The sequence below is a fragment of the Canis lupus genome, chromosome 21, assembly GCF_048164855.1.
Source record: "Canis lupus baileyi chromosome 21, mCanLup2.hap1, whole genome shotgun sequence".
NCBI classification, from domain to species: Eukaryota; Metazoa; Chordata; class Mammalia; order Carnivora; family Canidae; genus Canis; species Canis lupus.
Window position 1 is genome coordinate 4,911,766 of NC_132858.1, and position 23,636 is coordinate 4,935,401.

At 51.0% G+C, this 23,636-nt stretch overlaps 2 protein-coding genes and 1 non-coding gene across 11 annotated transcripts; 1 reads left to right on the forward strand and 2 right to left on the reverse strand.

The window, feature by feature from the left end:
* Positions 1–74: 74 nt before the first annotated feature.
* On the reverse strand, positions 75–2,354 carry B4GAT1 (beta-1,4-glucuronyltransferase 1). The gene is made up of 2 exons (XM_072789991.1): positions 1,160–2,354; positions 75–924 (listed from the first exon to the last, which is right to left on the reverse strand). Exons 1-2 carry the CDS (start codon positions 2,213–2,215, stop codon positions 733–735), a joined length of 1,248 nt encoding a protein of 415 aa, XP_072646092.1. The 5' UTR covers positions 2,216–2,354; the 3' UTR covers positions 75–732.
* A 438-nt stretch (positions 2,355–2,792) lies between these two features.
* TRNAS-GCU (transfer RNA serine (anticodon GCU)) lies at positions 2,793–2,874 on the forward strand. The gene has a single exon. It is a non-coding gene; the product is annotated as a tRNA-Ser (tRNA).
* Positions 2,875–11,944: 9,070 nt separating this feature from the next.
* On the reverse strand, positions 11,945–21,017 carry SLC29A2 (solute carrier family 29 member 2). Of its 9 annotated transcripts, none has more exons than XM_072789996.1 (13): positions 20,906–21,017; positions 20,140–20,223; positions 19,792–19,873; positions 18,141–18,301; positions 17,708–17,847; positions 17,183–17,317; positions 16,457–16,554; positions 16,163–16,247; positions 15,278–15,414; positions 14,910–15,015; positions 14,720–14,805; positions 13,750–13,979; positions 11,945–13,039 (listed from the first exon to the last, which is right to left on the reverse strand). In XM_072789996.1, exons 2-13 carry the CDS (start codon positions 20,166–20,168, stop codon positions 12,928–12,930), a joined length of 1,401 nt encoding a protein of 466 aa, XP_072646097.1. In that variant the 5' UTR covers positions 20,169–20,223; positions 20,906–21,017; the 3' UTR covers positions 11,945–12,927. The 9 variants fall into 9 exon arrangements, with proteins under 9 accessions (XP_072646097.1, XP_072646105.1, XP_072646100.1 ...); XM_072790004.1 differs by having other exon boundaries at positions 20,140–20,286; positions 20,906–21,012; XM_072789999.1 differs by lacking the exon at positions 20,906–21,017 and having other exon boundaries at positions 13,750–13,949; positions 18,141–18,292; positions 20,140–20,389.
* Positions 21,018–23,636: the final 2,619 nt, after the last annotated feature.

A 23,636-nucleotide genomic window follows, 5' to 3' on the forward strand; every position in this document is an offset into this window, starting at 1 on the left:
CCCCCCCGGGGAACGGAAGAAGCTGCGACCCCCCCCTCTGCCCGCCAGGTCCAGGAGAGTCATGGAGCCAGCTGTAGGTGTGAACACTCATTTATTTACACATGGTCGTTGGTAGGCAAATAACCCAGTCTGTTGGACGGCACAGATTTGGCACGGAACCTGCAGACCCTTCCTTTCCCCAGAGCTCCCGAGGGTGGAGGCCTGGAAGAACCAGGAAGTTTAGTTTTCTGCCCCAAAACTAAGAACTAAATTCAGCGCCTTTATCTGATTTCTTCCAAAAAGTCCATTTTGTTAAGTACTCAGACTTCTCAGTCTGCCCCATTCATACTCTTTGCTCTCCGACTGCTCACCCACCCCAGATTGTTAATAATAATAACAATAATACTGTAATAATATTAATAATACTTCACATTTGTACGAAGCTTACAGAATGTTTTCACATATAGCATCTCATCTGAGCCTCCCAACAGTTCTGTGAGGTAGGTATTTTCACCTCCCCTTTTACAGATGGGATAACTGAGGCTCAGAGAGGAAATGGGATTTGCTCAAGGCCACACAGCTAGTTAGTGGTAAAGCTAGGACTTGATCCCAGCACCCCATATTCAAGTCCAGTGTTCCAACACCACAGCTACCACGGTAAAAGTGGAGTGACATTGATTATCCCTGTCAGGCCTGAGGGACAGCCTAAGGAGGGAAAAGGCTGAGACTTCTCCGACTAGGGGAGGGAGGGCCTCAGCAGTGACGAGGGGAGTCAGGGTACTTGGCCTTCAACTCCTGTTTGAACTGGCGGTAAAGGATCTTATTGTGCTGATTTTCTGCCTCCTTTTGGGGATGGAACTTCAAAGCTTCCTTAAAGCCCTTATGAACCAGGAAACCTTCGTTCAGCACCTCGAAATCAAATCCTGCCACGTGCAGCTCACAGGCCTGTTGGAGGAGAGACAGGTCAGTGAAGTTGGATGACATTTCTAGGGCTGAGACTGGCATCCCTGAAGCCTCTCTCCAGCATCCCTACTCCTCTGGAGGCATCTACACCATCCAACCACTTCCTCAACTAGGACTATCCTGCCACATTGCCTCCTTTCCATCCAGGACCACTCATAGCTCCCAGCGCCCCCCACTCCTCCTCCCCCATTGCCCCTGCCCTTTCCCTTATGGGCACCTGGCTGATGCGATTGAAGCCGTACTGGCGAAAGCGCTCGTCGAAGGTGGGCACCTTGCCTCCAGCCACGTAGAATGGTTCCCAGGGGTCCTGCCAGGGCACTACGTAGGCAGGCCTCAGCAAGCTCTCTTCTGGCAGGTTGACCCAGCGGGAGTAGTTGGTGGGTGCCTGACAGGGTGTGCACAGCCCATAATAGAAGGGCCTCACCTCGCCCACTTGGTAGAGCTGCAACAGCTCATTCTTGTTCGTGGGCATGCGGCGGGCTCGGCGGATCTCAAAGGCAGGCACCACCAGTGCTGTGCCCGCCCACTGCTTGCTCTGATCCAGCATTTCCCGAAGACCCCTCCACAGCCCCTCACTGGGCACCATGTCCACGTCGATTACCAGGGCATAGTTGGCCCCCTCACGAGCCAGATTCCTCAGCAGGTTATTGGGGTAGGAGACGTTGGTGCCCAGCGCATAATTGATCCCCGGCTGGGCCACCCTGGCTAGCTTGTCAAAGACCTCCTGGCAGGACCGCAGCAAGGCAAACTCCCCAGGCTCCCGGGGATCAGGCACAGCGGCCTCGTAGCGCGAGGGGCACACAAGGTGCATGGCCACCCTGGCGCGCATATCGGGGCAGTGGCTGCTCAGCGCGTAGGTCAGCACCGTGGCTAGCTGCGCTTCCTCCTTGGTGGCCGCGAACACCGCCACGGAGAGCGGGCCCTCCCAGCGCTCCAACAGGCCCGACAGGTGCAGCAGGTTGTCCACGCTGGCGTGAGTGGCCAGGATCACATCATTGGGGTCCATGGTGGTCTTCAGTAGGCCCCTGTAGACGCGGTAGTCGCCACTGGCGTCCAGGACGCCTCCAGAGGCCAGAGCGGTGCGGAGTTGCGCCTTGACCTGGTCCACGGACCGCGGGGACGGGGGAAAGAACTCGAAATACTGGTCTTGCTCCTCCTGCCCGTGGAGCCCGGACAGCAGCGACAGGTAGAGCAGCTGCAGCATCGCCACCAGCATTAGCGCGGCCAGAAGCAGCTGGTAAAAGGCGCACCGGATGGCGTAGGACATCTGCATGGCTCTCGGGGCTCCGAGCGCGCAGCAGGGACCACCGGGCCGCAGCCTTCGCAGCCGCAGCAAGCCCGGATTTACCGCAGCCTGCCGAGCACAGCCGAAGCGAGCCGAGGCGAGCCGAGCCCCGCGCAGCTTCCCCGTCGGAGCGGGCCTTGGGGCGCGCCAGCTCGCCCCCTGCGCGTGAGGAGGAGCTACTGCATTCGCCGCCGCGCCGCGCCGCGCTTTGCAAACCCTGAAAAGTGCCCGCGGCAGCGCCTGCGGGGTTCCCAGGGAGCCGCTGCCCGCCCTCCGGATCAGTGTGCGACGCCCCCGGACCCAGCGCGTTCTGATACACCGGCGCGCTCCCCCCGCCTTAGGAAAGGGAAGCCGCGGCGGAGCTCTGGGTGCAGCCGGGGGAAGGATGATGCGGGTTCGCGGCCGCGGCGGGCGGGAGGGGACACACAAAAAGCCCTTTCTCTTTCCGCCGCCTCTCCCTCCGCCAGGTTCTATGAAACCCACACTGAAGCAGGGATGCGGAGAGGCTCCGGAGGTGCGGAGGAGATGAGAGATAAGTGCATGTAGGAAGGGCCGCTCTACGTGGGACGAGGTGGCCGAGTGGTTAAGGCGATGGACTGCTAATCCATTGTGCTTTGCACGCGTGGGTTCGAATCCCATCCTCGTCGGTCGTGTTTTACACGAGGTGAGGGGGTGTACTTTTCTGACTTCCTGGGAAGAGGGCCCAGGGCCCAGTGGCCCGTAAAAGACCCGAACTGGAACTCTGGCTGATGCCAAATTGGGATCCAATCTATTATCTGCGGCAATTAGAGAAACCCCTCTGGAGGTGCCGCCTTATTCTCTAAAGTGGTGGAATTTGGTAGTAGTGCGGTGTCTGATCACTGAAGTTATCACTCTGTTCAGGCCACTGACAGCAATTTTCCTAGGGGGAGACCTTCCGCGATCCCCACTCCTACCCCTACCCCCGCAACACACACACACACACACACACACACACACACACACACACACACACACGTTTAAGCAGGAGGCCTAGAATACCTAAAACACCGGCCAACATATACAGAAACCCCTTAAAAAGCATTTGCGAAATAATTAATCCATGGGCTCTAGACGAGGAGAGGCTGTGGGGAAAGGCAGGTACTTTCACAGCTCAATCAGTTATATATGATAACTATATGAGGTCTGTGAATCTTGGGAAGGTGCAGACCGGGAAGGGCTTCCAATTTTCAGGACAGGGCTTCCAATTCCTCCCTATAGGCAATGGGAAACTAAGGTTGGTTTTGTATTTTAAAAAGCAAGTTTAAATTTTTTTTTCTTTTATTTAAGAGACGCAGCAAGAGCACAAGCAAGGGGGAGGGACAAAGGGAGAAGCTGATTCCCCACTGAGCAGGGAGCCCAAGGTGGGGCTGGATCCCAGCACCCTGGGATCATGACCTGAACCAAAAGTGGATGTTTAACCAACTGAGTCACCCAGGAGCCCCAGGAAGCCAAGGTTGATGAATTGAAGAGTAACCAGGGCACCTATATTCTGCAGCCCCAGCAAATAACACCTACTGAGCACCCGCTCGGTGCCAGGGGCTGTTAGGCACCCCGGATGAAGCCTTGCAGGGGACTTGACAGGTACTATCTTTGAAGATTTGCACTGGTGACCTGTGGTAGGAAAGCGGACAAAAGTATATGCAGACCTGTTTGGCACAGGCCTTGCAAACTGGAGGCTCGGGTGTCAGGTTTGGTGCTGTTAGGGTCTTTGACCCGCTCAGTGTTGAAAATTACAATTTGAATCACATTAGTTGTTGGCTTTGGCGAATCAGGAGATTTCACATAAAATCCACATTTCCAACTTTTGTTTTATTTTTTTAAATATTTTTTTTAATTTTTATTTATTTATGATAGTCACACAGAGAGAGAGAGAGGCAGAGACACAGGCAGAGGGAGAAGCAGGCTCCATGCACCGGGAGCCCGACATGGGATTCGATCCCAGGTCTCCAGGATCGCGCCCTGGGCCAAAGGCAGGCGCCAAACCGCTGCACCACCCAGGGATCCCCCAACTTTTGTTTTAAATTCTGAAAGATCTGGCAATGCCAGGCCTGCATTTCAACAGGGTGACAATTGGCCAGAACTAAGAGTAGCTCACCCTTTGCAAATAGTTTTCTCTTTGCCAAGGTCTCAACCCTGCCCCTTCACTATTCACCCTGGCCCCTGGGCATCTGAGTCTGAGTGCTGAGTCTCAGCACTCAGATGATACCTCCCTCTGTCTGCCCAGGCACCTGCTCACAGTGTCTTCCACCTGCCACACACTATAATGCTAGCCACATAGCCAGCATCAGAATGTTATTTGTTGAATGAGTGAATAAGAAGCTTCTGAAGTGTCCTCAGTGGCCTTAGCTTGAAGGGAGTCTGAAAAGTAGCAACTGAATCTCACTGAGGTGGCAAGATCAGGGAAAGCTACATGGAAGGCCCAGAGAAAGGCCTACTGCCTGATATCGGGGCAGAAGGGCCTGGCTGGGGAGAGACACTGGCTGTTATGATAGAGTGGAGCATGAGAGATTCAAAGACCAGAGTTGATGGGATGCCTGGGTGGCTCAGCGGTTGAGCATCTGCCTTTGACTCTGGATGTGATCCCGGGGTCCCAGGATCGAGTTCCACATTGGGCTTCCTGCATGGGGCCTGCTTCTCCCCTGCGTATGTCTCTGCCTCTCTGTGTGTCTCTCATGAATAAATAAATAAAATATAAAAAAAAAAAGACCAGAGTTGAAAACCATTAATAAGGGATCTGCTTTCCACATACCTTACATTCTGCATCTCTTTCATCTGGCCATTCCTGATGTACATCCTTTTATATGAAACCTGTAATCCAGCGAGTAAAACAGTTCTCTGAGTGCTGTGATATGCTGTCGAATTAATTGAGTCTGGGGTGTGTGTGTGTGTACGTGTGTGTGTGTACTGCTGGAACCTCTGACTTAGAGCCAGTCAGAAGCACAGGTAACCACTGGGTCTTGTTCTGGGCATCTGAAGTGGGGCTGGTCTTGTGGGACCGAGCTGTGAGATCTGATGCTGTCTTCAGGTAGATGGTGTCAGAATTGAATTGTATTGGAGGACACTCAGGCGATGTCAGAGAGTCGCTTGGTGTGTGTGAGGAAACCCACATGTCAGAATTGGTGTCAGAATTGTGTGTATAGAAATACAACTAGGGATGCCTGGGTGTCTCAGTGGTTGAGCGTCTGTCTTTGGCTCAGGGTGTGATCCCGGGGTTCTGGAATTGAGGTCTGCATTGGGCTCCCTGTAAGGAGCCTGCTTCTCCCTCCACCTGTGTCTCTGCCTCTCTCTGTGTCATTCATGAATAAATAAATAAAATATTTAAAAAAAGGAAATACAACTGAATTTTGTGTGTTGATCTTGAATCCTCCAATTTTGCTGAATTTGCTTATTATCTCTTTTTTTTTTTTTTTTTTTTTTTTTAAATTTTTATTTATTTATGATAGTCACACAGAGAGAGAGAGAGAGGCAGAGACACAGGCAGAGGGAGAAGCAGGCTCCATGCTGGGAGCCCGACGTGGGATTCGATCCCGGGTCTCCAGGATCACGCCCTGGGCCAAAGGCAGGCGCCAAACCGCTGCGCCACCCAGGGATCCCTGCTTATTATCTCTAAGCATGTGTGTGTGTGTTCTTTTTTTTCTGTGAATGTATGTATGATATCATCTGTGAATATGGATGGTTTTACTTCTTTCTTTCCAATTTGGATACCTTTTATTTTTCTTTCTTGCCAAAGTGCTGTAGTTAGGACTTCCAGTACAAAGTTGAGCAGATGAAATGGTAAAAGTGGGCCCTTTCCTGATCTTAGGGAGAGGCTTTCAGTCTTTTATCATCGAATATGACATTAGTTGTGGATTTTTCATAAATGTGCATCATCAGCTTGAGGAAGTTCCCATATATTCCTTGTTTGTTGAGTGTTTTTATCTTGAAATGGTGTTGGGTTTTGTCAGACGTTTTTTCCACATCATGTGGAGAAAGAGATGACCATGTGGTTTTACCCCTTCATTCTTTTTTTTTTTTTAATTTTTTAACGATTTATTTTTGTTTATTTATGATAGACATAGAGAGAGAGGCAGAGACACAGGCAGAGGGAGAAGCAGGCTCCATGTAAGGAGCCCGACGCGGGACTCGATCCGGGGACTCCGGGATCACGCCCTGGGCCAAAGGCAGGCGCGAAACCGCTGAGCCACCCAGGGATCCCTTACCCCTTCATTCTATTCATGTGGCATATTACATTAATTGTTTTTTGTATGTTAAACTACCTTGTATTCTGTAGTAGATCCTGTTTGGTCATGGTATACAATCCCTTTAATGAGCTGCTTGGTTCCATTTTGTTGAAATTTTTACATCTATATTCATAAGAAATATTGCTTATTACATTTTCTTGTGATGTCTTTATCTGGCTTTGGCCTCAGGTTGATCTCCTCACAGAATGAATTAGGAAGTGTTCCCTGCTCTTGTATTTTTTTGGAAGAGTTTGAGAGGATTGGTGCTCATTCTTTAAATGATTGGTAAAACTAGCCTGTGAAATTACCCAATCCTGGGATTTTCCTTGTTGGGACGTTTCTGATTATTGATTCAATCTTGTTATTTGTTACAAGTATATTCAGTCCTCCTATTTCTTCTTGAATCAGCTTTGGTAGTTTGTGTTTCTAGGATTTGTTAATTTCATCTAGGTTTCTCATTTGTTGGTGTACAACTGTTCATAGTATTCTCTTATAATACTCTATTTCTGTATAATCAGTAATAATGGCTTCACCTTCATTTCTAACCTTAATAATTTTAAGGTCCTCTCTCTCTTTTTCTTAGTCAGTCTAGTCAGAAATTTGTCAGTTTTGTTGATTGTTTCAAATAACCAACTTTTAGTTTCACTGATTTTCTGTTGTTTTCCATCCTCCACTGTGTTTCACTCCACCTTAATATTTATCATTAACTTCCTTCTGCTAACTATGGGCTTAATTTGCTCTTCTTTTTCCTAATTATTAAAGGTGTAAAGTTACGTTAGTGATTTGAGGTCCTTCTTGTCCCCCCCCCTTTTAAAGTAATCTCTACCCAGTGGGGCTCAAACTCAGGACCTTGAGATCAAGAGCCACAGGCTCCACCGACTGAGCCAGCCAGGATCCCCCCCTTCTTCCTCTTAATGTAGGCATTTACACCTATAGATTTCCTCTCAGCACTGCTCTGGCTGCATCCCATAAATTTCAGTGTGTTGTGTTTTCATTTTCTTTTATCTCAAAGCATTTTCCAATTTCTCTTTCAATTTCTTTTCTTTTTTTTTTGAGGGAGGATTTTAAAGGTAGTTCCTTTATTTATTTTTATAGCAGTCATTGCAAATTACTCATAGAACTTAGTATACATTGTATAGATTCTTTTTAAGTGTTGAGGTAAAAAAAATAGTGTTGAGGTATTGTTGACATACAATGTTATACTAGTTTTAGGTGGACAACATCCTGATTCCACAGTAATTCCAGTCACCTGTCACCACACAATGTTATAACAATATTATTCACTATATTCCTTACGCTGTACTTTTCATCTCCATGACTTGTTTTATTTATTAAAAAGATTTTATTTATTTATTCATGAGAGACACAGAGGCAGAAGAAGTAAGCTCCCCACAGGGAGCCTGATGTGGGACTCAATCCCAGGACCCTGGGATCACAACATGATCCAAAGGCAGTCATTCAACCACTGAGCCACCCAAGAGCCTTGACTGATTTCTTTTATAATTGGAAGTTTGTACCTCTTCATCTTCTTTGCCTATTTATTTTCTTTCTTTTAAGATTTTATTTACTTATTTGAGAGAGAAAGTGCATGAGAGAGAGAAGAAGTTGGGGGAGGGCAGACTCCTCACTGAGCAGGGAGCCCAATGCAGGGCTCGATCCCAAGACCCCAGGATCATAACCTAAGGCAAAGGCAGATGCTTAACCAACTAAGCCACCCAGGCACTCCCCATTTCCTTCTCCTCTTGCATCCACCAGTTTGTTCTCTATATTTATGGGTCTGTTTTTGCTTTTTGCTTGTTTTATTGTTCAGATTCCACATAGGAGTGAAATCATATGATCTTTGTCTTTCTCTGATTTATTTCACTTAGCATAATACGCTCTAAGTTTTTTCTGTGTTGTTGCAAATGGTAAAATCTCATTCTTTTTTATGGCTGAGTAATATTCCAGCATGTGTATATGTGTGCATATGCATCTTTTTTTTTTTTTTAAGATTTTATTTATCTGAAAGAGACAGAGATGGTGAGAGAGAGCACGAGCGGGGAGGAGAGGGAGAAGCAGGCCCCCTGCCCTGAGGAGAGAGCTCGACAAGGCGCTCGACAAGGGGCTCGCCCTGGGATCATGACCTGTGTCTAAGACAGACACTTAACCAACTGAGCCACCCAGGTGCCCCACATCTTTTTTTATCCATTCATCCATCAATGGATACTTGGGCTGCTTCCATATCTTTGGACTCTTTTTTAACCCATTAATTCAGAATGCATTGTTTAAGTGGTACTTATTTGTGAAGTGTCTACTTTTTGTTACATATTTTTACTTTCATTCCATAGTGATTGGAAAAGAAACTTTGCAGGATTTCAGTCTTTTAAAATGTATTGTAGTTTTGTTTGGTGGCCTAATTTCTGATCTCTCCTAGGAGGTGTTCCTTGTGCAGTAGAGAAAGAGGTACATTCTGCTGTTTGTAGGTGAGCGTGTGTGTCTGCTTGGTCCAACTGGTGTATGATGCACCAGCTCCTCTATGTCCTTGTCAATCTTCTGTCTGGTTGTTCTGTCCTTCATTGAAAGTAGGGTATTGACGTGTCCAACCATTCTTGTAGAAATGTGTAATTCCTCCTTCAAATTTGTCCATTTTTGCTTCATATCTTTTTTTTAGGATTTTGTTGTTAGGTGTGCATGTTTATAATTATTACACCCTTTTATGGATATATAACAGCCTCCTTCATCTCTTAAATAATTCTTGACTTGAAGTCTATTTGGTCTGATATTAGTATATTCACCCCAACTGTCTTTTGTTTACTATTGGCATGGAATACCATGCTCATTCTTGCCCATTCTTTCATTTTATTTTTATTTTTTATTTTTTAAAAAGATTTTGTTTATTTATTCATGAGAGACACACACACACACACACACAGAGAGAGAGAGAGAGAGGCAGACACACAGGCAGAGGGAAAAACAGGCTCCATGCAGGGAGCCCAACATGGGACTCGATCTCAGGTCTCCAGGATCAGGCCCTGGGACCAAAGGCGGCACTAAACTGCTGAGCCACCTGGGCTGCCCTCATTTTATTTCATTAATTCATGAGAGAGAGGGAGAGATTGAGAGAGAGAGGCAGGGACACAGCCAGGAGAAGCAGGCTCCATGCAAGGAACCCGACGTGGGACTCGATCCCAGGACTCCAGGATAATGCCCTGGGCCGAAGGCAGGCGCCAAACTGCTGAGCCACCCAAGGATCCACCCATTCTTTCATTTTCAACCTATTTGTGTTTTTTGCTCCAAAGGGAGTTTCTGGTAGATAGCATACAGTTGCATCATTTTTAATCCATCTGACCACCTTTGCCTTTTATTTTATTTTTTTAAAGATTTTATTTATTTATTCATATGAGAGAGAGAGAGAGAGAGAGAGAGAGAGGCAGACACACAGGCAGAGGGAGAGGCAGGCTCCATACAGGGAGCCTGACAAGGTGTCCAGGATCCCAGTCTCCAGGACCAGGCCCTGGGCTGAAGGCGGCGCTAAATTACTGAGCCATCCAGGGGGCTGCCGAACCTCTGCCTTTTAATTGGAAAGTTGAATCAATCCACAACCAGGAGGCCTCCTCTTCATGGGAGGGTGAGAAACTCAAGGCCAAACATTGGCCTTCAAATATTTGTGTCTCTCCACCAGGCCTATCTCAGTTCTTGCCACATAGAGCCCTCTACAGGTGTTTGCTGATGGCCCCTGGGAACTTCCGAGGGAACTGGGGCCCACTGGCAGAGCTGCATCAGGCTGGGGAGGAGGCAGTGGCCAGGGGACTGGGTATCAGGAGAGGAGTGAGCAGGTGCATCCTTCTGCCCCACTATTTGTTTCTGTCATCGAAAGCTGACTATATACTGATTTAATGGGTGAGGCAGGGGGCTGGGTCTACTGGGAAGGAGGTTGGGAAGATGGAATTCCAGGTTGTGATATCATAAGGATGTCTGAGGGGTAAGTGTCCTCTTTTGGGGCCCGTCCTCCATTGCTCAGCCCAACGTGGGCTTGCTCCAGATGACTGTGGACCAGCCCCCGTGGGTTCCCTGGCACTGTTGCCTGGCCAGTAGGATGGGTCTGGCAGGTCTAAGGAGCTTTGGGTTCAACAAACAATCTGTGAAGGTGGGGAAGGAGAAGGGACCCAGGAAGCATGGGGTCCTGTCCTCACCATTCCTGGTCAAAGGGAATGGCCAGGCCTCATGGTCTACACAAGGTACCTCTAGGACTACAATCACGGTTTAGTAGATGCCAGTCTGTACTCCAGCCCCGACCTCTCCCTAGGACTCCACACATGGGCAAGTCTCAATCTCCAGTGCTCGTAAATGAATGGGCCTAGCTTTGAACCCATAATGCTGGACCAGCTCACATGCACTTAACCACTAGTTAAATGGCCTTTGAAGAGGTCACCGACCTCTTCTCTCCTGAATCTCTCCTCCTCTGTCTAACCTGCTATCTACTCTTCATCACTAAAGCCTTCATCACTTGTCCCCAACCCACTGCTCCAGCCTCATCCTCTCACCACTCCCTCTCTCACATCCTAGGGGCTCCACAAAACTGCCCCCCACAGAAGTCCCCTCTGTTTCCTGAATATTCCGTGTCCAAGCCTTCCACCTTCCCTGCTGTCTCTGCCTGGGACACCCCTCCCCCACCCAGCCCAGGGAACTAGTTTTTGTTCCCTTGAGGCCCAGCTGGGGGGAAACCTCCCCTGATCTGCTACCCCAACTTCCCAGAGGGATCTGCGACATCCTTTTTTGGAATCTTACATTCCATACTTCTGCAGGGCCCTCACAAACCCCATCCCATGTTACTTTCTACTTCCCATGGCCTTGGGGGCAGGGACCTGTCTCCTTTGTTTCAGGCTCATCAGACCAGCCATTGCCTGGTACAGTGAATAACGGTGAAAGGAATGAGTCCTCACTTGGGGTCTGCCCTGTGGCTTTATTTCAGCTACCAAGGTTGTACCTTACCTCCGAGCCAGGACCCTATGCTGACTTGGTGCCTGGTATGTAATAGCTGCTCGGTGAATGTTCATGGAAGGCAGGAGGGCATGTGGGCAGAAAGGCCATGTGCTTCTAATGCAAAAAACAAAACAACAACAACAAAACAACCCTTTGCTTTTCTCTGGGCTGCACAGGGTGTGTGGTGAAGCAGGACTTTTTCTCCATCTCTCCAGAAAATTTGCTGTCTCCCTGAGGCTCCATTTTTGAGAAGGCGGAGGAGGGGGCCTGGGGAGGCAGAGGATACCAGTGAAGGGGAAGAGCAATAGTTGTTCATGCAGCCAGGTGCTCTGTCCAGGAGCACAGGTCACCCTGTGGTCAAGAGGGCCCAGCATAGTGATGCCCACGAATCTCTGCCCTTCTCAGAACCTCAGTTGTCTCATCTGTCAAATGGGTACAGTCATCCTTACCCCACCCAGGTCATCAAAGCCATTGGAGCTGACAGCACTTTGGAAATAAAGACTCAGTGAATCGATTATACAAATGAAGAAGGTTATTATTAGACCCAGGAGCAGTGTTGGAAGGAAAAACATCCAAAATGTGGAATAAGTGCTTAGGATTCCTGCCTTGAGCCTCTTGAGGAAAAGAGAAGCAGGTAGTGGGCAGGAAGAACAGCACCTACAGGGAGGAGGGAGGTGGGAGCTGGGTCCTGGCTCTGCCACAGACCAGTTACTTCCTCCTGAGACTCAGTTTCCTCACCTGTATAAAGGGAGAGCACAATCCCTGCCTGGCTCCCCCCAAGGGTCTCAATGCAACTTTAGTGAAAGAGTGGGGACGGAAGAGCTTTGCAAACTGTAAAGTGCAAAACACGCATGTAGGCTAACTGCAGCTCCGAGACCTAGGCCCAGCCGGGCTCTGGGGAGTGGACAAGTAAGCGTTGGCAATGAAACACTGTTTGAGGCCCACAGGGTCCTGTGAGTACCCTCAGATCCCTAATGCCTGTTCCTTCTCCTTGCTCCCCTCAGTTTCCCCGGCATCCTCTGCCCTGGGGTCTGAGAAAGTGGATTGTGGGGTTATGGAGGCCGGGGGAGAAGAGGAGCCACACCAGCCACACCCTTGGCAAGACCCCACTGGTGGCCTCCGATCCCCACAGACGAGCAAGTGCATTTCTTGAGATTGACGAATGTACTCTTGAGGTGAGGAAGGGTCATGGCCCTTGGCCCTCTCTTCCCTGATCAGCGCCCTTGGGATGAGGTCTTGTGTGCCTCTAGGTAGTCTGTCTGTGTCAGCTCCATTCCTGGGTGAGGGTTAGAATGATGCTGGTGAATCTTCCTCGTAGCCCCCAGATGGATACCAGTCCAGGAAGGAGAGTGGCACCCACTTCCTCCTGGCACCCCCAGACCATGGGGCCTCAGCCCAGCAGAGGCTTAAGCCTGGCTCGCCATTCCCCCTGTGGTGGGTCTCAGGTTCAAAGGGGCAGCGAGAAGAGAGCTGTGGGTGAGCCCTGGACAGAGCACTTCAGAGCAGCGCCTTGAAGAGGAAGGAGAAAGCAGCTCCACAGGAGAGTCCCAGGGCCAAGAAGAAGGTCATGAGGGTGCCAGCCACCTCCCTCTCATGTGGCAGCACTTGCCTAGAACACACAGGAGTAGGAGCTCTTAGGAAAGACCAGGCCACACCTGGACCCCACCCCAGTGCCCTCTGCCCCTCTTGTAACAGGACGCCTGAATCCTAGTCTGGGCTGCCCCAACCTCTGAGTTACCATAAGTCGGCCCTCTCCCAATTTCATTTTCCTGATCTATAAAATAAGGCTATCGCCAAGGACACCTCTCAGGCCTCACAGGCCCAGTAGAATGGGATTCTAGACTCCACTGCCTTCCCCCGCAACAAAATGTCCCCAGCCTGGTCCTCCCTGTCACCTCTTCTGTCTCTGGATTCTCAATTCCATTGTCCCTGGAGTAAATAGCCCATGAACCCCCACTTTCGATCAAGACCTTAGCTACCCCCCAAAACAACAACAACAAACCTTAGCTACCCTTCAACTGAGGATTCTGGGTGTAGCTGGGCCCTAAGGAATGATAGCTCAACCCGTTGATTTCACAGCTGGGGAAACACACCCAGAGAGGAGGCCCTAGAAGCAGTGCCTGGACTACTTCGTTGGCAGGAACTCCCCCAGCTCCTGCCCTGGGGCCAGCTCGGGTTAAAGCCTGATCTGACAGCGACGCCTAGAGACAGCTAGTGCTGGGCTGGCCAGAAGCAGAAGGGACCCCCTCTTATAGGCTGTCCACCTCAAAGAGCAAGCCCACCTCCCCACTCCCAGGCCCTCCCTCTTGACCCCCAGACCTGGGCGCCAGGCACATGGTAAGGGACATCAGGTAGCCGTTGGAAACAGCAAAAAGCAGCATGAAAGTGATGAAGTAGGCATCCTGTGGGAAGAGGATGGGCAGCCGGGACCTCTCGGGCACGTGGCACAGCATGAAGAGCGGCACGAACAGGACACGCAGGCAGACAAGCAGCGGCAGTAGCCGGCTGTCCTCATCTGGCTGTGGCAGACACCCGGGTGAGGGCAGTCCCTGGGAGCCCACCCCAGATAGACTCTGTCACTTCCCCTGACCTCCTACTCTACATGAGCCAGTGAGGGCCCAGGGCTTGCTTAGGCCTCCAGTGAGGGGCTGGGAAGTCCCTCCAGCAATCAAGGACTGGCCTGGGGCTAGCCTCTGCCCCTTCTCATCTCCAGCTTAGGCTCTCTCCATGGCAGAACTGGAAGAGACCTTAGACAGCATCTCTGGTTTTCAAGCAGGGTTCCTCCAAGTACCCCTGGGGGTTCCACAGACCCCTTTGGGGCAGGTGGTGTTGCTGAATGGAGTTGGAAGCTGGGGATCCAGGGCCCCATGCCAGCCTGGATCAGAGCAGCTCCTCTTTGATCTACTTGTTATATCTCCTTGGAAGATTTCATTTAAAGAAGCAGCACCCATGAGTAAAATCAAACACTAGGAATCTTGTCCAACCTCTCACATGGTACAGAAATCTCCATGCAACAGTCTAGGCTGAGCACCGAGGCCCGGGTCCTGGGCTGGAAGCTGGGGACATAGGTCAATTGGACATGACTTCTGCTTTCAAGGAGCTCACAGTCCAAGCCCTGGCTTGTATACCTCCAGGGCCAGGTGCTCACTATCACTAGGCCAGCTGTTATATTGCCAGACCTAAAATGGTCAGACTTTTGGGAAATCACTTTTCTGTGCTCTTTCACATCCTCTGATCCCCAACTTCTTCCTGAAATCATCAGATACCCCCAGCCCAGAGGTATGCTCACCCACAGGAAGTAGGAGGTCAGGCTCCGTCCCACCCAGTCCATGATGTTGAAGAGAAGGAAGCAGCAGATGGGGTTGAAGAACCGACCTGGGAGAGAAACAGGGCTCATCCGGGTCCCTCCTTCCGTCTCCTTCTTCCCTCCTCCCTCCTCCCTCCCTCTCCCCTGCCCTCTTCTGCTTCCCAGCACTCACTCCACTTCCCGGGACTGGTGGAGCTGGTCACCATGGCCGTGATTGCAGGAAACACGGACAGAGTGACTGTGAAGACCAGCACGAGGCACAGCGCCGTCAGCCAGATCTGGGAGCCAGAGGCAGGGATGTAAGCAGGCGGGGCAGACGCTGGCCCAACACACAGCCCCAGCCCCCAAGTGCTCGCTGGGGGTGGGCAGGACACCCGGAGCCTGGCCTAGCTGTGTTCCTAACCCACTATGACCCTGGTACCTTGAAGTGGACCAGGTGAGCACTAAGGCCATTCCATTCTAAGGGTCTTTAGAGGGGGCTGGAGAGAGCAGCTCTCTCTTCCCCAGGAGTGGTGGTTGGGGATCATATACAAGTCAAACCTTTTGGAAGACAATGAAAACTGAAGGTTTTTCTGGCTTCTGGGGCTCCTCTGGCTCCAGCTCTGGGTCCTTCTCAGCATCAAGATCCAGAGTCAGGGCTACCTTCTGGGGGCTGTTGGGAATACCATTCTTCTCATCTGGGGTGGAGAGGGGAGGACAGGGTCATGCCTGTGACAGCCAGGCTCCATGGAGGGCGATTCCCAGAAGTTAAAACAAATGACTTTCCACCAGCCCGGGCGTAGGCAAAGAGAATTAACCATGTAAATAGGCTAAGCTACTACTTATGAAGCACATACATGTGCCAGGCAGAGATAAGCACCTTACATGGATTTTTTAAATAAAAATCTTTATTCACAAGAGACACAGTGAGAGAGGCAGAGACATAGGAAGGGGGAGAAGAAGCAGGCTCCATGCAGGAAGCCCAATGTAGGGCTTGATCCTGGGCCTCCAGCATCATGCCCTGAGCCAAAGGCAGGCGCTCAACCGCTGAGACACCCAGGCATCCCAGCACCTTATATGAATTATGTCATTGCTACTGCTTTCCAAATAAAGAAACAGGCTCAGAGACGTTAAGGGACTTGCCTAAGGTCATCCAGCTTGGATGTTGCAAGGCCAGGATTTAAACAAATGCATTTGGATTGAGAACTAGCAAATTGGAGCTCTACTGTCTCCCCATTTTATAGAATGGAAAACTGAAGCCCTAGGCCAGCAAGAGTAACTTTACTTCCACTGAATTCCCTTCCTGACCTCTGTGTCTGCTCACACAAGGCTACTAGGGGTGAGGACTCTAGACGGGGAGGTACCACAGAGGGAAAATGCTTTCCTGTAGAGGTAGCTTTAGCCTCCCCTGGGTCTTCCACCTCCCCAGCAGGGGCCCAAGCTCACCAGACTGGAGGAGCTCAGCTTTGGTCTCCAGCTCCTGACCTTGCGCCTGCGATGGTTTCTTGGCTAGGTAGTAGCGGGCAAACTCCTGCAGAAGGAAAGTGTTGGCCCTGCCTGGCTTGGCTGAGGTGTCTGGATCCCTCTCCACCCTGTCGTCTCAGAGGCTGGAGTCCCCAGTAGCTGACTCCTTTGGGGATCAGGTCGCCTCCCCCTCCCCTGGCCTCGCTCAGGGCCTCAGACTCAGAGCTGTATCTGAGATGCTCTGCAGTGGGGCCTTGAGCCCAATACCAAGCTCACCAGGTGGGGCAGGCTCAGGTAACACACGATGGACACGAAGATGCCCACGCAGGGTGTGATGAAGTACCCCAGGGCGGAGGTCTGGGCATCCACGCCACCTGTGCAGAAACTTTAGCTGCAGAGTGGAGGGGGGGCTGGTCCTACTGGCTCCCTGGGGGGGAGGGGGGGCTAATGACTCTTGTCCCACTTCCCATCATGTACTTCTCAGATTTCACTTCCTGGCCTCTGCCTCTATGCTCTCTTGACAAACTCAGGAACCTCTGCAGGACCCTAGCCCAGGCATTTGTTTCTCTCACTCTTCCCTACTTGTCATTTTGTTGAGCACTTCTCACATCTCAAGACAGAGCTATAAGAGGCATTTCAGTGGGGAACCTGACACAGGTGAAGTGCCCTGTCCAGTCCCTCTGGCTGGGAAGCAGTACAACTAGGATGCTAACCCAGTTTATCTGAATCTTAAACTAGTCCCCCCCCTTTCCTGAACCCCAGGCTGCTGCCAGATACCAGTGTCAGCCTTGGGAATCCTGCCCCTGGGCCCAAGTTAATCCAATCCTCACCTGATCATCCTCTCACTGTAGAACCCAAGAGCCCCACTCCTTACTCCCAAGCCCAACCCCCAGCTCCCCATCATCTCTACCCAGAACCCAAGGCATCTCACTCCTAGAACACTTTCCGCTCCCCAGTATCCCAGAGGCCACTCCACCCCTCCAGCCATGCAAGTCCACTCACTGGCCATGGACATGAGCATGGCAAGAGCAGCGAAGATCCCAGCCAGGCCCTGGCCACTGAGGAAGAGGGTGCTGTAGGTGGAAGGCATGGTGCCCAGCTGCCCGAAGAGACTGCCCTGCAGAACTGCACAGAAGGCTGTGGAGGGAGAAGAGTGGGGGATGCCGCTCAACTAGGCAGGCCTTAGAGGCTCCCTTGAGGAGGTGTTGGCAGGGTGCATGGGAAACTCAACTAGGTTGGGCAGGCATGAGACTCTGGGCACCCTAGTGTAACACCCCCACCCCATTCTTTCTTCTCAGGTATAGCCATAGGTTTGGGGGACTAGGGGTCAGGAGGCTTGATCTTAGGTCACCATGGGTTTGGGACAAATGACTTTTCTCCTTCTCAGTTTCTCATCAGGGATGGGAGTGCTGCTGCTGCTGTGGTCTTTCCTTCTTGAATATGTTGGGCCCTTCCAGTTACAGAGAAGGGACTGGGCTGAAGCCCTGGGTGGACTGAGTGGGGAGGGGGAGGGGCAGCAGTGCTCACAGTTGATGAACCAGACAGAGGCCATGGTGATGGAGAAGAAAGGCCCAGGGCTCATATCCACCTTGACCAACGCCGCCGTCAGGGCAAAGAGCAGCAGGATGACCAGCAGGCTGCCCAGAATCCGCACCATCTCAGGGATGCTGCTCACAAGTAGGAGCAGAGTGGGCATCGGCTGGGCCCCGGCCAGGCAGGGGGAGGTAGGCAAGAGATTGAGCCCAGGGTTGGACACTGGGAGTTGTGGGGGGACATGCAGGAGGATTGGAGGAAGGATGGGAGGTCTTCCCTGGGCCCAGATGGAGCTTCCTTAGCAAAGGGGGGTGGAGGGACCACAGAGGGCTGGTGGAGGGACCACAGAGGGCTGGTAGAGGGACCAGAGGGTGAAGGGACCACAGAGGGATGGCCTGCGGGGAGCCCGAGGGCCGGGGCCTCTCACCACTGGTACAGTAAGGAGTTGAGGAGTGTGAAGAGCAGCAGAGGCAGCTGGGACAGTAGTGTCACCCAGTTGTTGAAGTTGAAGGTGTCTGCGAGGCCTGTGTGGTTGGTGTCCAGGGCCCCGGTGGTGGTATTGGCCCCTGCCAGCCGCCCCTGAAAGTACTGCCAGGATGCCAGGGGAGGGGGTATGGGGTCACCCTCCAACCTACCCTAAGGAACCCCCTAGCCTTTCCTCTCTGTCTCCTCCCATGCTTGGGATTGCTCAGTTAAAGTCTGCAGGAACTGTCTCTCCGTCCTGGTACTGATCCCAGTACCTGGCACAGTCAGAGCTCAATGAATGTTCCCTGAATTGAACAGCTGACGTCTGGGACAGAGCCCAAGCCCTAAGAACCCCCAACTTGGGCCTTGCTCCATCTTTCGATCACCCTTCCTCTGCAGTGCCCTGGTTCCAGTCTCTACCTCTACTCCTGCAGCAGCTTCCAGATTCCTGAGGATTTACTGAGTCCCTAACTGTAAGCCAGGCCCTGGCCCAGGTGCTAACTAACTGCATTCTCTCTGGAACACATGTTCGTTAAGCCCCTGCTTAACTTCCTTCTCCCTCCTGCCCATAGTTCCCTGTTGCCTGCAGGGCAAAGTCCCAAGATTTTGGAAGCACTGAGGGCCCCTCAGAACCTCCCTTTTGTGTTGCATCTCCTGCTCCATCCCGGTAAGCTCTAGGTACCCCAGGCTCTGGCCCTGTCTCTGAACAGGCTGGTGTTCCCCTGCCTTGGTGCCTTTGCACGGCAGTCCTCTCTACCTGGAATGCCTTTCCTCTTTCCTCCCAGTCTCCCCTAGCCCCCAAACACCAGTGCTTTACCTATCCTTCTCCCAAGTTACAAATCACCTTTTCTATAAAGCAGAAGGAACTGCTCCCTCCCCTGGGGACCTAGGAGGACTTTGCTCCAAGCCTGGGGTGGCAGGTTCCTTCTTAAATTATTAATAGCTCTTTGGCACCCAGCTCCCTCTCAAGACCAGGGTCTGATTCATATTTGGGTCTCTAGGGTCCAGCAGAGAGCCAGACACTAAAGAGGCATCTGGAAAGTTGTAGCATTGAATATATATGGATAACCAGTCCTAGAGAGAACACAAACCCCATATTTCTGCCTTCCCTTGAGGGAGTATCTCCATGAGGATGGAGGCTTCCTCTGTTATGTTTCCTCCTGTAGTCCCAGTGCCAAGAACAGGGCCTGGCTCACAGTAGATGCACCTTATTAACTGTTTGTTGGTTGAATGAATGTAACTCGTGCTATTTCAGTGAAAACCAAACCATAATCCACTTTTGGAGTGGATTAGGCCAGGAATGACTAGCCAGGGAATAATGACAAACAGGGGCGGTGGGTGGGTAGCTCTTCACTAGTTCCACAGGCTCGCCCCTGAGCTGGTGGCCTTGCCCCTGTAGGATCCGGGCATCCCTGAAAGCTTGGCCTTTCCTATCTGCAAGAGGGGCACTTCCCCTCTCTGAGGCTCAGGGCTTCAGTGGACAAACGCGCAGACAAACTGGCACAATGAGGAGTCAAGGGCGGCATTGTGGGGAAGCGAAGCGCCTGGACTCCTCTGGTCCAAGGCAATGGTGTTTGTGGCCATGAGGCTGGCACTCTAGCCGCGAGTCTCACCGGGATGGCCGTAATGAAGAAGTTCCAGGGAAGGAGAGTGCCCAGGCCCAGGATAAAGAAGCTGATCCCGACCAGGTGGTAGCTGTGGGGATCAGTCAGAAGGTCACCCCGAGGACGCAACGCCCCGGCCGCGCCCTCCCCCTCCCGCCTCCCAGGGCCACCCCTCCGCAGAACGGACTACAACCCCCGTCACTCCCGTTCAGGTAGCAGACGCAGGCGGCTGATGGGAATTGTAGTTCCATCCAGCCTGCTTTGAGCCTACGAGCGCCCGAAGGCAGCGGGTCTGCGCTGCCCACCGCCACCCGGATCCCCGTCCGCACCCCACTCGGTCCCAACCCCCCAACTCGCCTGTCCTGTGGGGCGTCTCCTCGCGCCATGGCCGCCCAGCGGGATGCGCCCGGGTGAAAGGGCGGTGGGGTGCTGCACCTGCACCTACGCCGGGACCCGAGAGCCAGAGGACCAGGGAGGTGGACGGGGAAGGGGGGTCGGGTCTCCCTGAAAGGGGCGGGGGTGGGGGCGAGGCGGGAGCCAGGGAGGAAGGCCGGGACAGATTTCCAAGGGTGTCAGGCTCCACGGGCTCGGACCTTGCTCCGCCCCCGGGGCGGGGACAGAGGGTCGCACCACCCCTCCCCACCTCCTCCTGGCGCGGACTCTAGACTCGCGCGCTGGACTCCGCTCGACCTCGCGGTCCTAGGACCCACGACTCCCCGCGGGGTCCCGTGCGGCTTAGAGGCGGCTGACCCGGGAAGATCCCTTGCGGCCTCCCCGCCCCGCGGGCGCCGGTCCGGGATCTGCCGGCAGGGTCGGGGGAGGCGGGCGGGCGGGGGGGGTGGTACCCCGCCCCTCCCCCGCCCAGAGCTGGCGCGCGGACCTGGGGCGGCTTCTTCCCCCTCCGCCAGCTCGCAGGTGCAGCGCTGGGTGACGCGGGGGCCCTCGGAGGAGCAGACTCGCCCAGGGGGTAACCCGAGCGTCGGTCGCCAGCGGTCCTGGCGGGCTGCGCCGAGCTGGATGCCTCGGGAGGCAGAGGAGAGGGCCAGGTGCGGGTGCTGTCGGAGCCCCCAGGCAGGTCTGGCAGACAGACGGACAGACTGGCTCTTCTCGTCCAAGTGCTTACCTGGGGAAGCGCCGGGCCTTTGGGGACTCACTGTAGAGGCGTGGGCCCAGTTGGGGCGTCCAGGCGGGCTTCCCGGTGACCGTGAGGCTGAGCTGCGTTCGGAGCAGCAAGAGGTTAAGCAAAGGCTCCGGGGGAAAGTGTGACCCGGAGGTACTCTCCCACTGCTGCTGCTAAACAAACAAACAAACAAACAAACAAACAAACAAACCACCTTGGGAGGGCCCCAGGTCCCATCACATCAAACCTATTAAGATGTACCCACGTCCCACATTTTCTTTTTCCTGTGAAAAACTTTGAAGAGATTATAGACCATTGCAATTTTGAAATTGACTTGCTGTCACTCATGTAATTTACAAGTGGGTTTGTTTGCTCTGCAGTCACCGTGCATATAGGGGATGTTGGAGAAGCGAGAGGCATTAAATCGCAAATTTTCATAAGCAATGTAATATTATGACCACTTCCAGATTACATGTGTGTGTGTTTCTTAAGTCGACTGAGTCTATGGGGCAAAGACTACTTGTCTGTCTCAGTGTTGTATTATTGCAAACATCTAGCTCCTGCCTGGTTCGTTTCAGGTGCTTGATAAATGCTGGGTAAATAAATGGATTGTAATGATATACACCGATTTGAGGTAGTAAAGAGACAGCATTAAGGTACGCTGAAAAAGAAAGTTATTCTTTTTCCAATTTGCTTTCAAGCCTTCAATATGTCAAGGAGAAAGTCTCAACGGTCCTAACATGTTTCTAAGATCTGTTGGTCTCTTCCCTTTTCTCTAACAAGGAGATGGCTTCAGGGCTTCTGCAGACTTTATCTAAATAGAGATTAATAAGGTTTATGTTCCTTATCTATTTTTATTGTTGCTTTATTTATTTATTTCACTTTTAAAAAGATTTTATTTATTTATGAGAGACACAGAGGCAGGCTCCATGCAGGGATCCTGATGCAGGACTCAGTCCTGGGATTCCAGGATCACCCCCTGAGCCCAAGGCAGACGCCCAACCACTGAGCCACCCAAGCATCCCTATTGTTGCTTTATTTATAGGGCTATTGATGCTAGCTTTGTATTTATGATAAGGATATGCACTTTTCTTTGAAAAACAACATTATGTATAATAAATAAATGTATATAAATTTATTAGAATTAAATAAAAGTTAAATATTACTAAATTAAAATACAAGTTTGTTAAAATAATGAAATATTAAATTTTTATGATTTTTTAATTTTATTTTTTATATTTATTTAATTTAAACATAAATTTATTTATTGTACACCTGAAAGTAATGTAACATTGTATGTCAGCCATATATTAATTTAAAAAGTATAAAAGAAAAGATAAATTTGTTTATAATTTAATGTAAATTCAAAAATAATTTATGAAAGATGAGTCATTTAATGAAAATTAAGTAGGGGCACCTGGCTAGCTCATTGGTGTAGCATGCGACTGTTGATCTCAGGCTTGTGAGTTTGAGCCCCACATTGGGTGTACAGATTACTTAAAAATAAAATCTTCAAAAAAACAATAAGGAAAATTAAGTAAAAAGGATTGCAGGTAGTGCACAGCTATGACGCAGGTTTCAAAGGAATGCCAAGAAGAACACAGGCTGGGGGACACTGCATTTGTTCAGGTGGTAAATGAAGAAGATGAAGGTGTTTCAGGGAGAGAACAACCTGGACCAAGTCTAGGGACATGAGAATACTGCCACATTCTGAGACATACAAACAGATCCCTTTGGCAGGCCTGAGGGGAACAGGGGGCTGAGCCTCTGGAACCACTGGACCGCTGGTTAGGACAGGAGGAAAGAGTCTGGATTTTATTTTATTTTTTAAATTTATGATAATCACACAGAGAGAGAGAGAGGCAGAGACATAGGCAGAGGGAGAAGCAGGCTCCATGCACCGGGAGCCCGACGTGGGATTCGATCCCGGATCTCCAGGATCGCGCCCTGGGCCAAAGGCAGGTGCCAAACCGCTGCTCCACCCAGGGATCCCAGAGTCTGAATTTTAATATAAAGGAGAGGTTCTCAACTCTCAGACTCAGTCACAAATATACTAAATGTCTTGTCATTATCCTACTGTGAATTAATATATAATAAAACCTACCGCTATACCAAAAAAGTCAATATGGTGTTCTAATTGTCCTACAGAGGATAGGTAAAAATATTTAGTGATAAAATAGTGTGTGTTTGAATATGTAAATGCCCAGGCACATTGGAGCGGTTGGATGGGAGCCCCTCTTTATAAAACTACCATGAGTCTAATGGTTGCCAGTGTGCACACAATATAGGCGGGTGGTGAGCCGGCCACTCAAAGACCGCTAGTTTGCTATTGGTGATGTGACTTTCTGAAATGGTGACCAAGTCTTGGCAAAGTTCCAAACAAAACCAAGTGCAGCCGCCTCTACCTAGGCAGTGGCTGTGTCATGGAAAGATGCTGTGCATTCTCAAACCTTACAAATAATACAGTGTGTCCATACGTAAAATGGGGTTAGGGTCCAGGCTCAGAAATTTATCAATTTGGTTTTCAAAATAAAGAATAGATTTTATTTTTAGTACTGTTTTAGATTTATAGAATACTTGAGTAAATAGCACATGGAGTTCCATAGGCTCACCCTCCCAACCCCATCACTCAGTTGCCCTTATTATTAATATCTTGCTTTAGTGTGGTATGTTTGTTACAACTGATGAACCATGGATGCCTGGGTGGCTCAGTGGCTGAGAGTCTGCCTTTGTT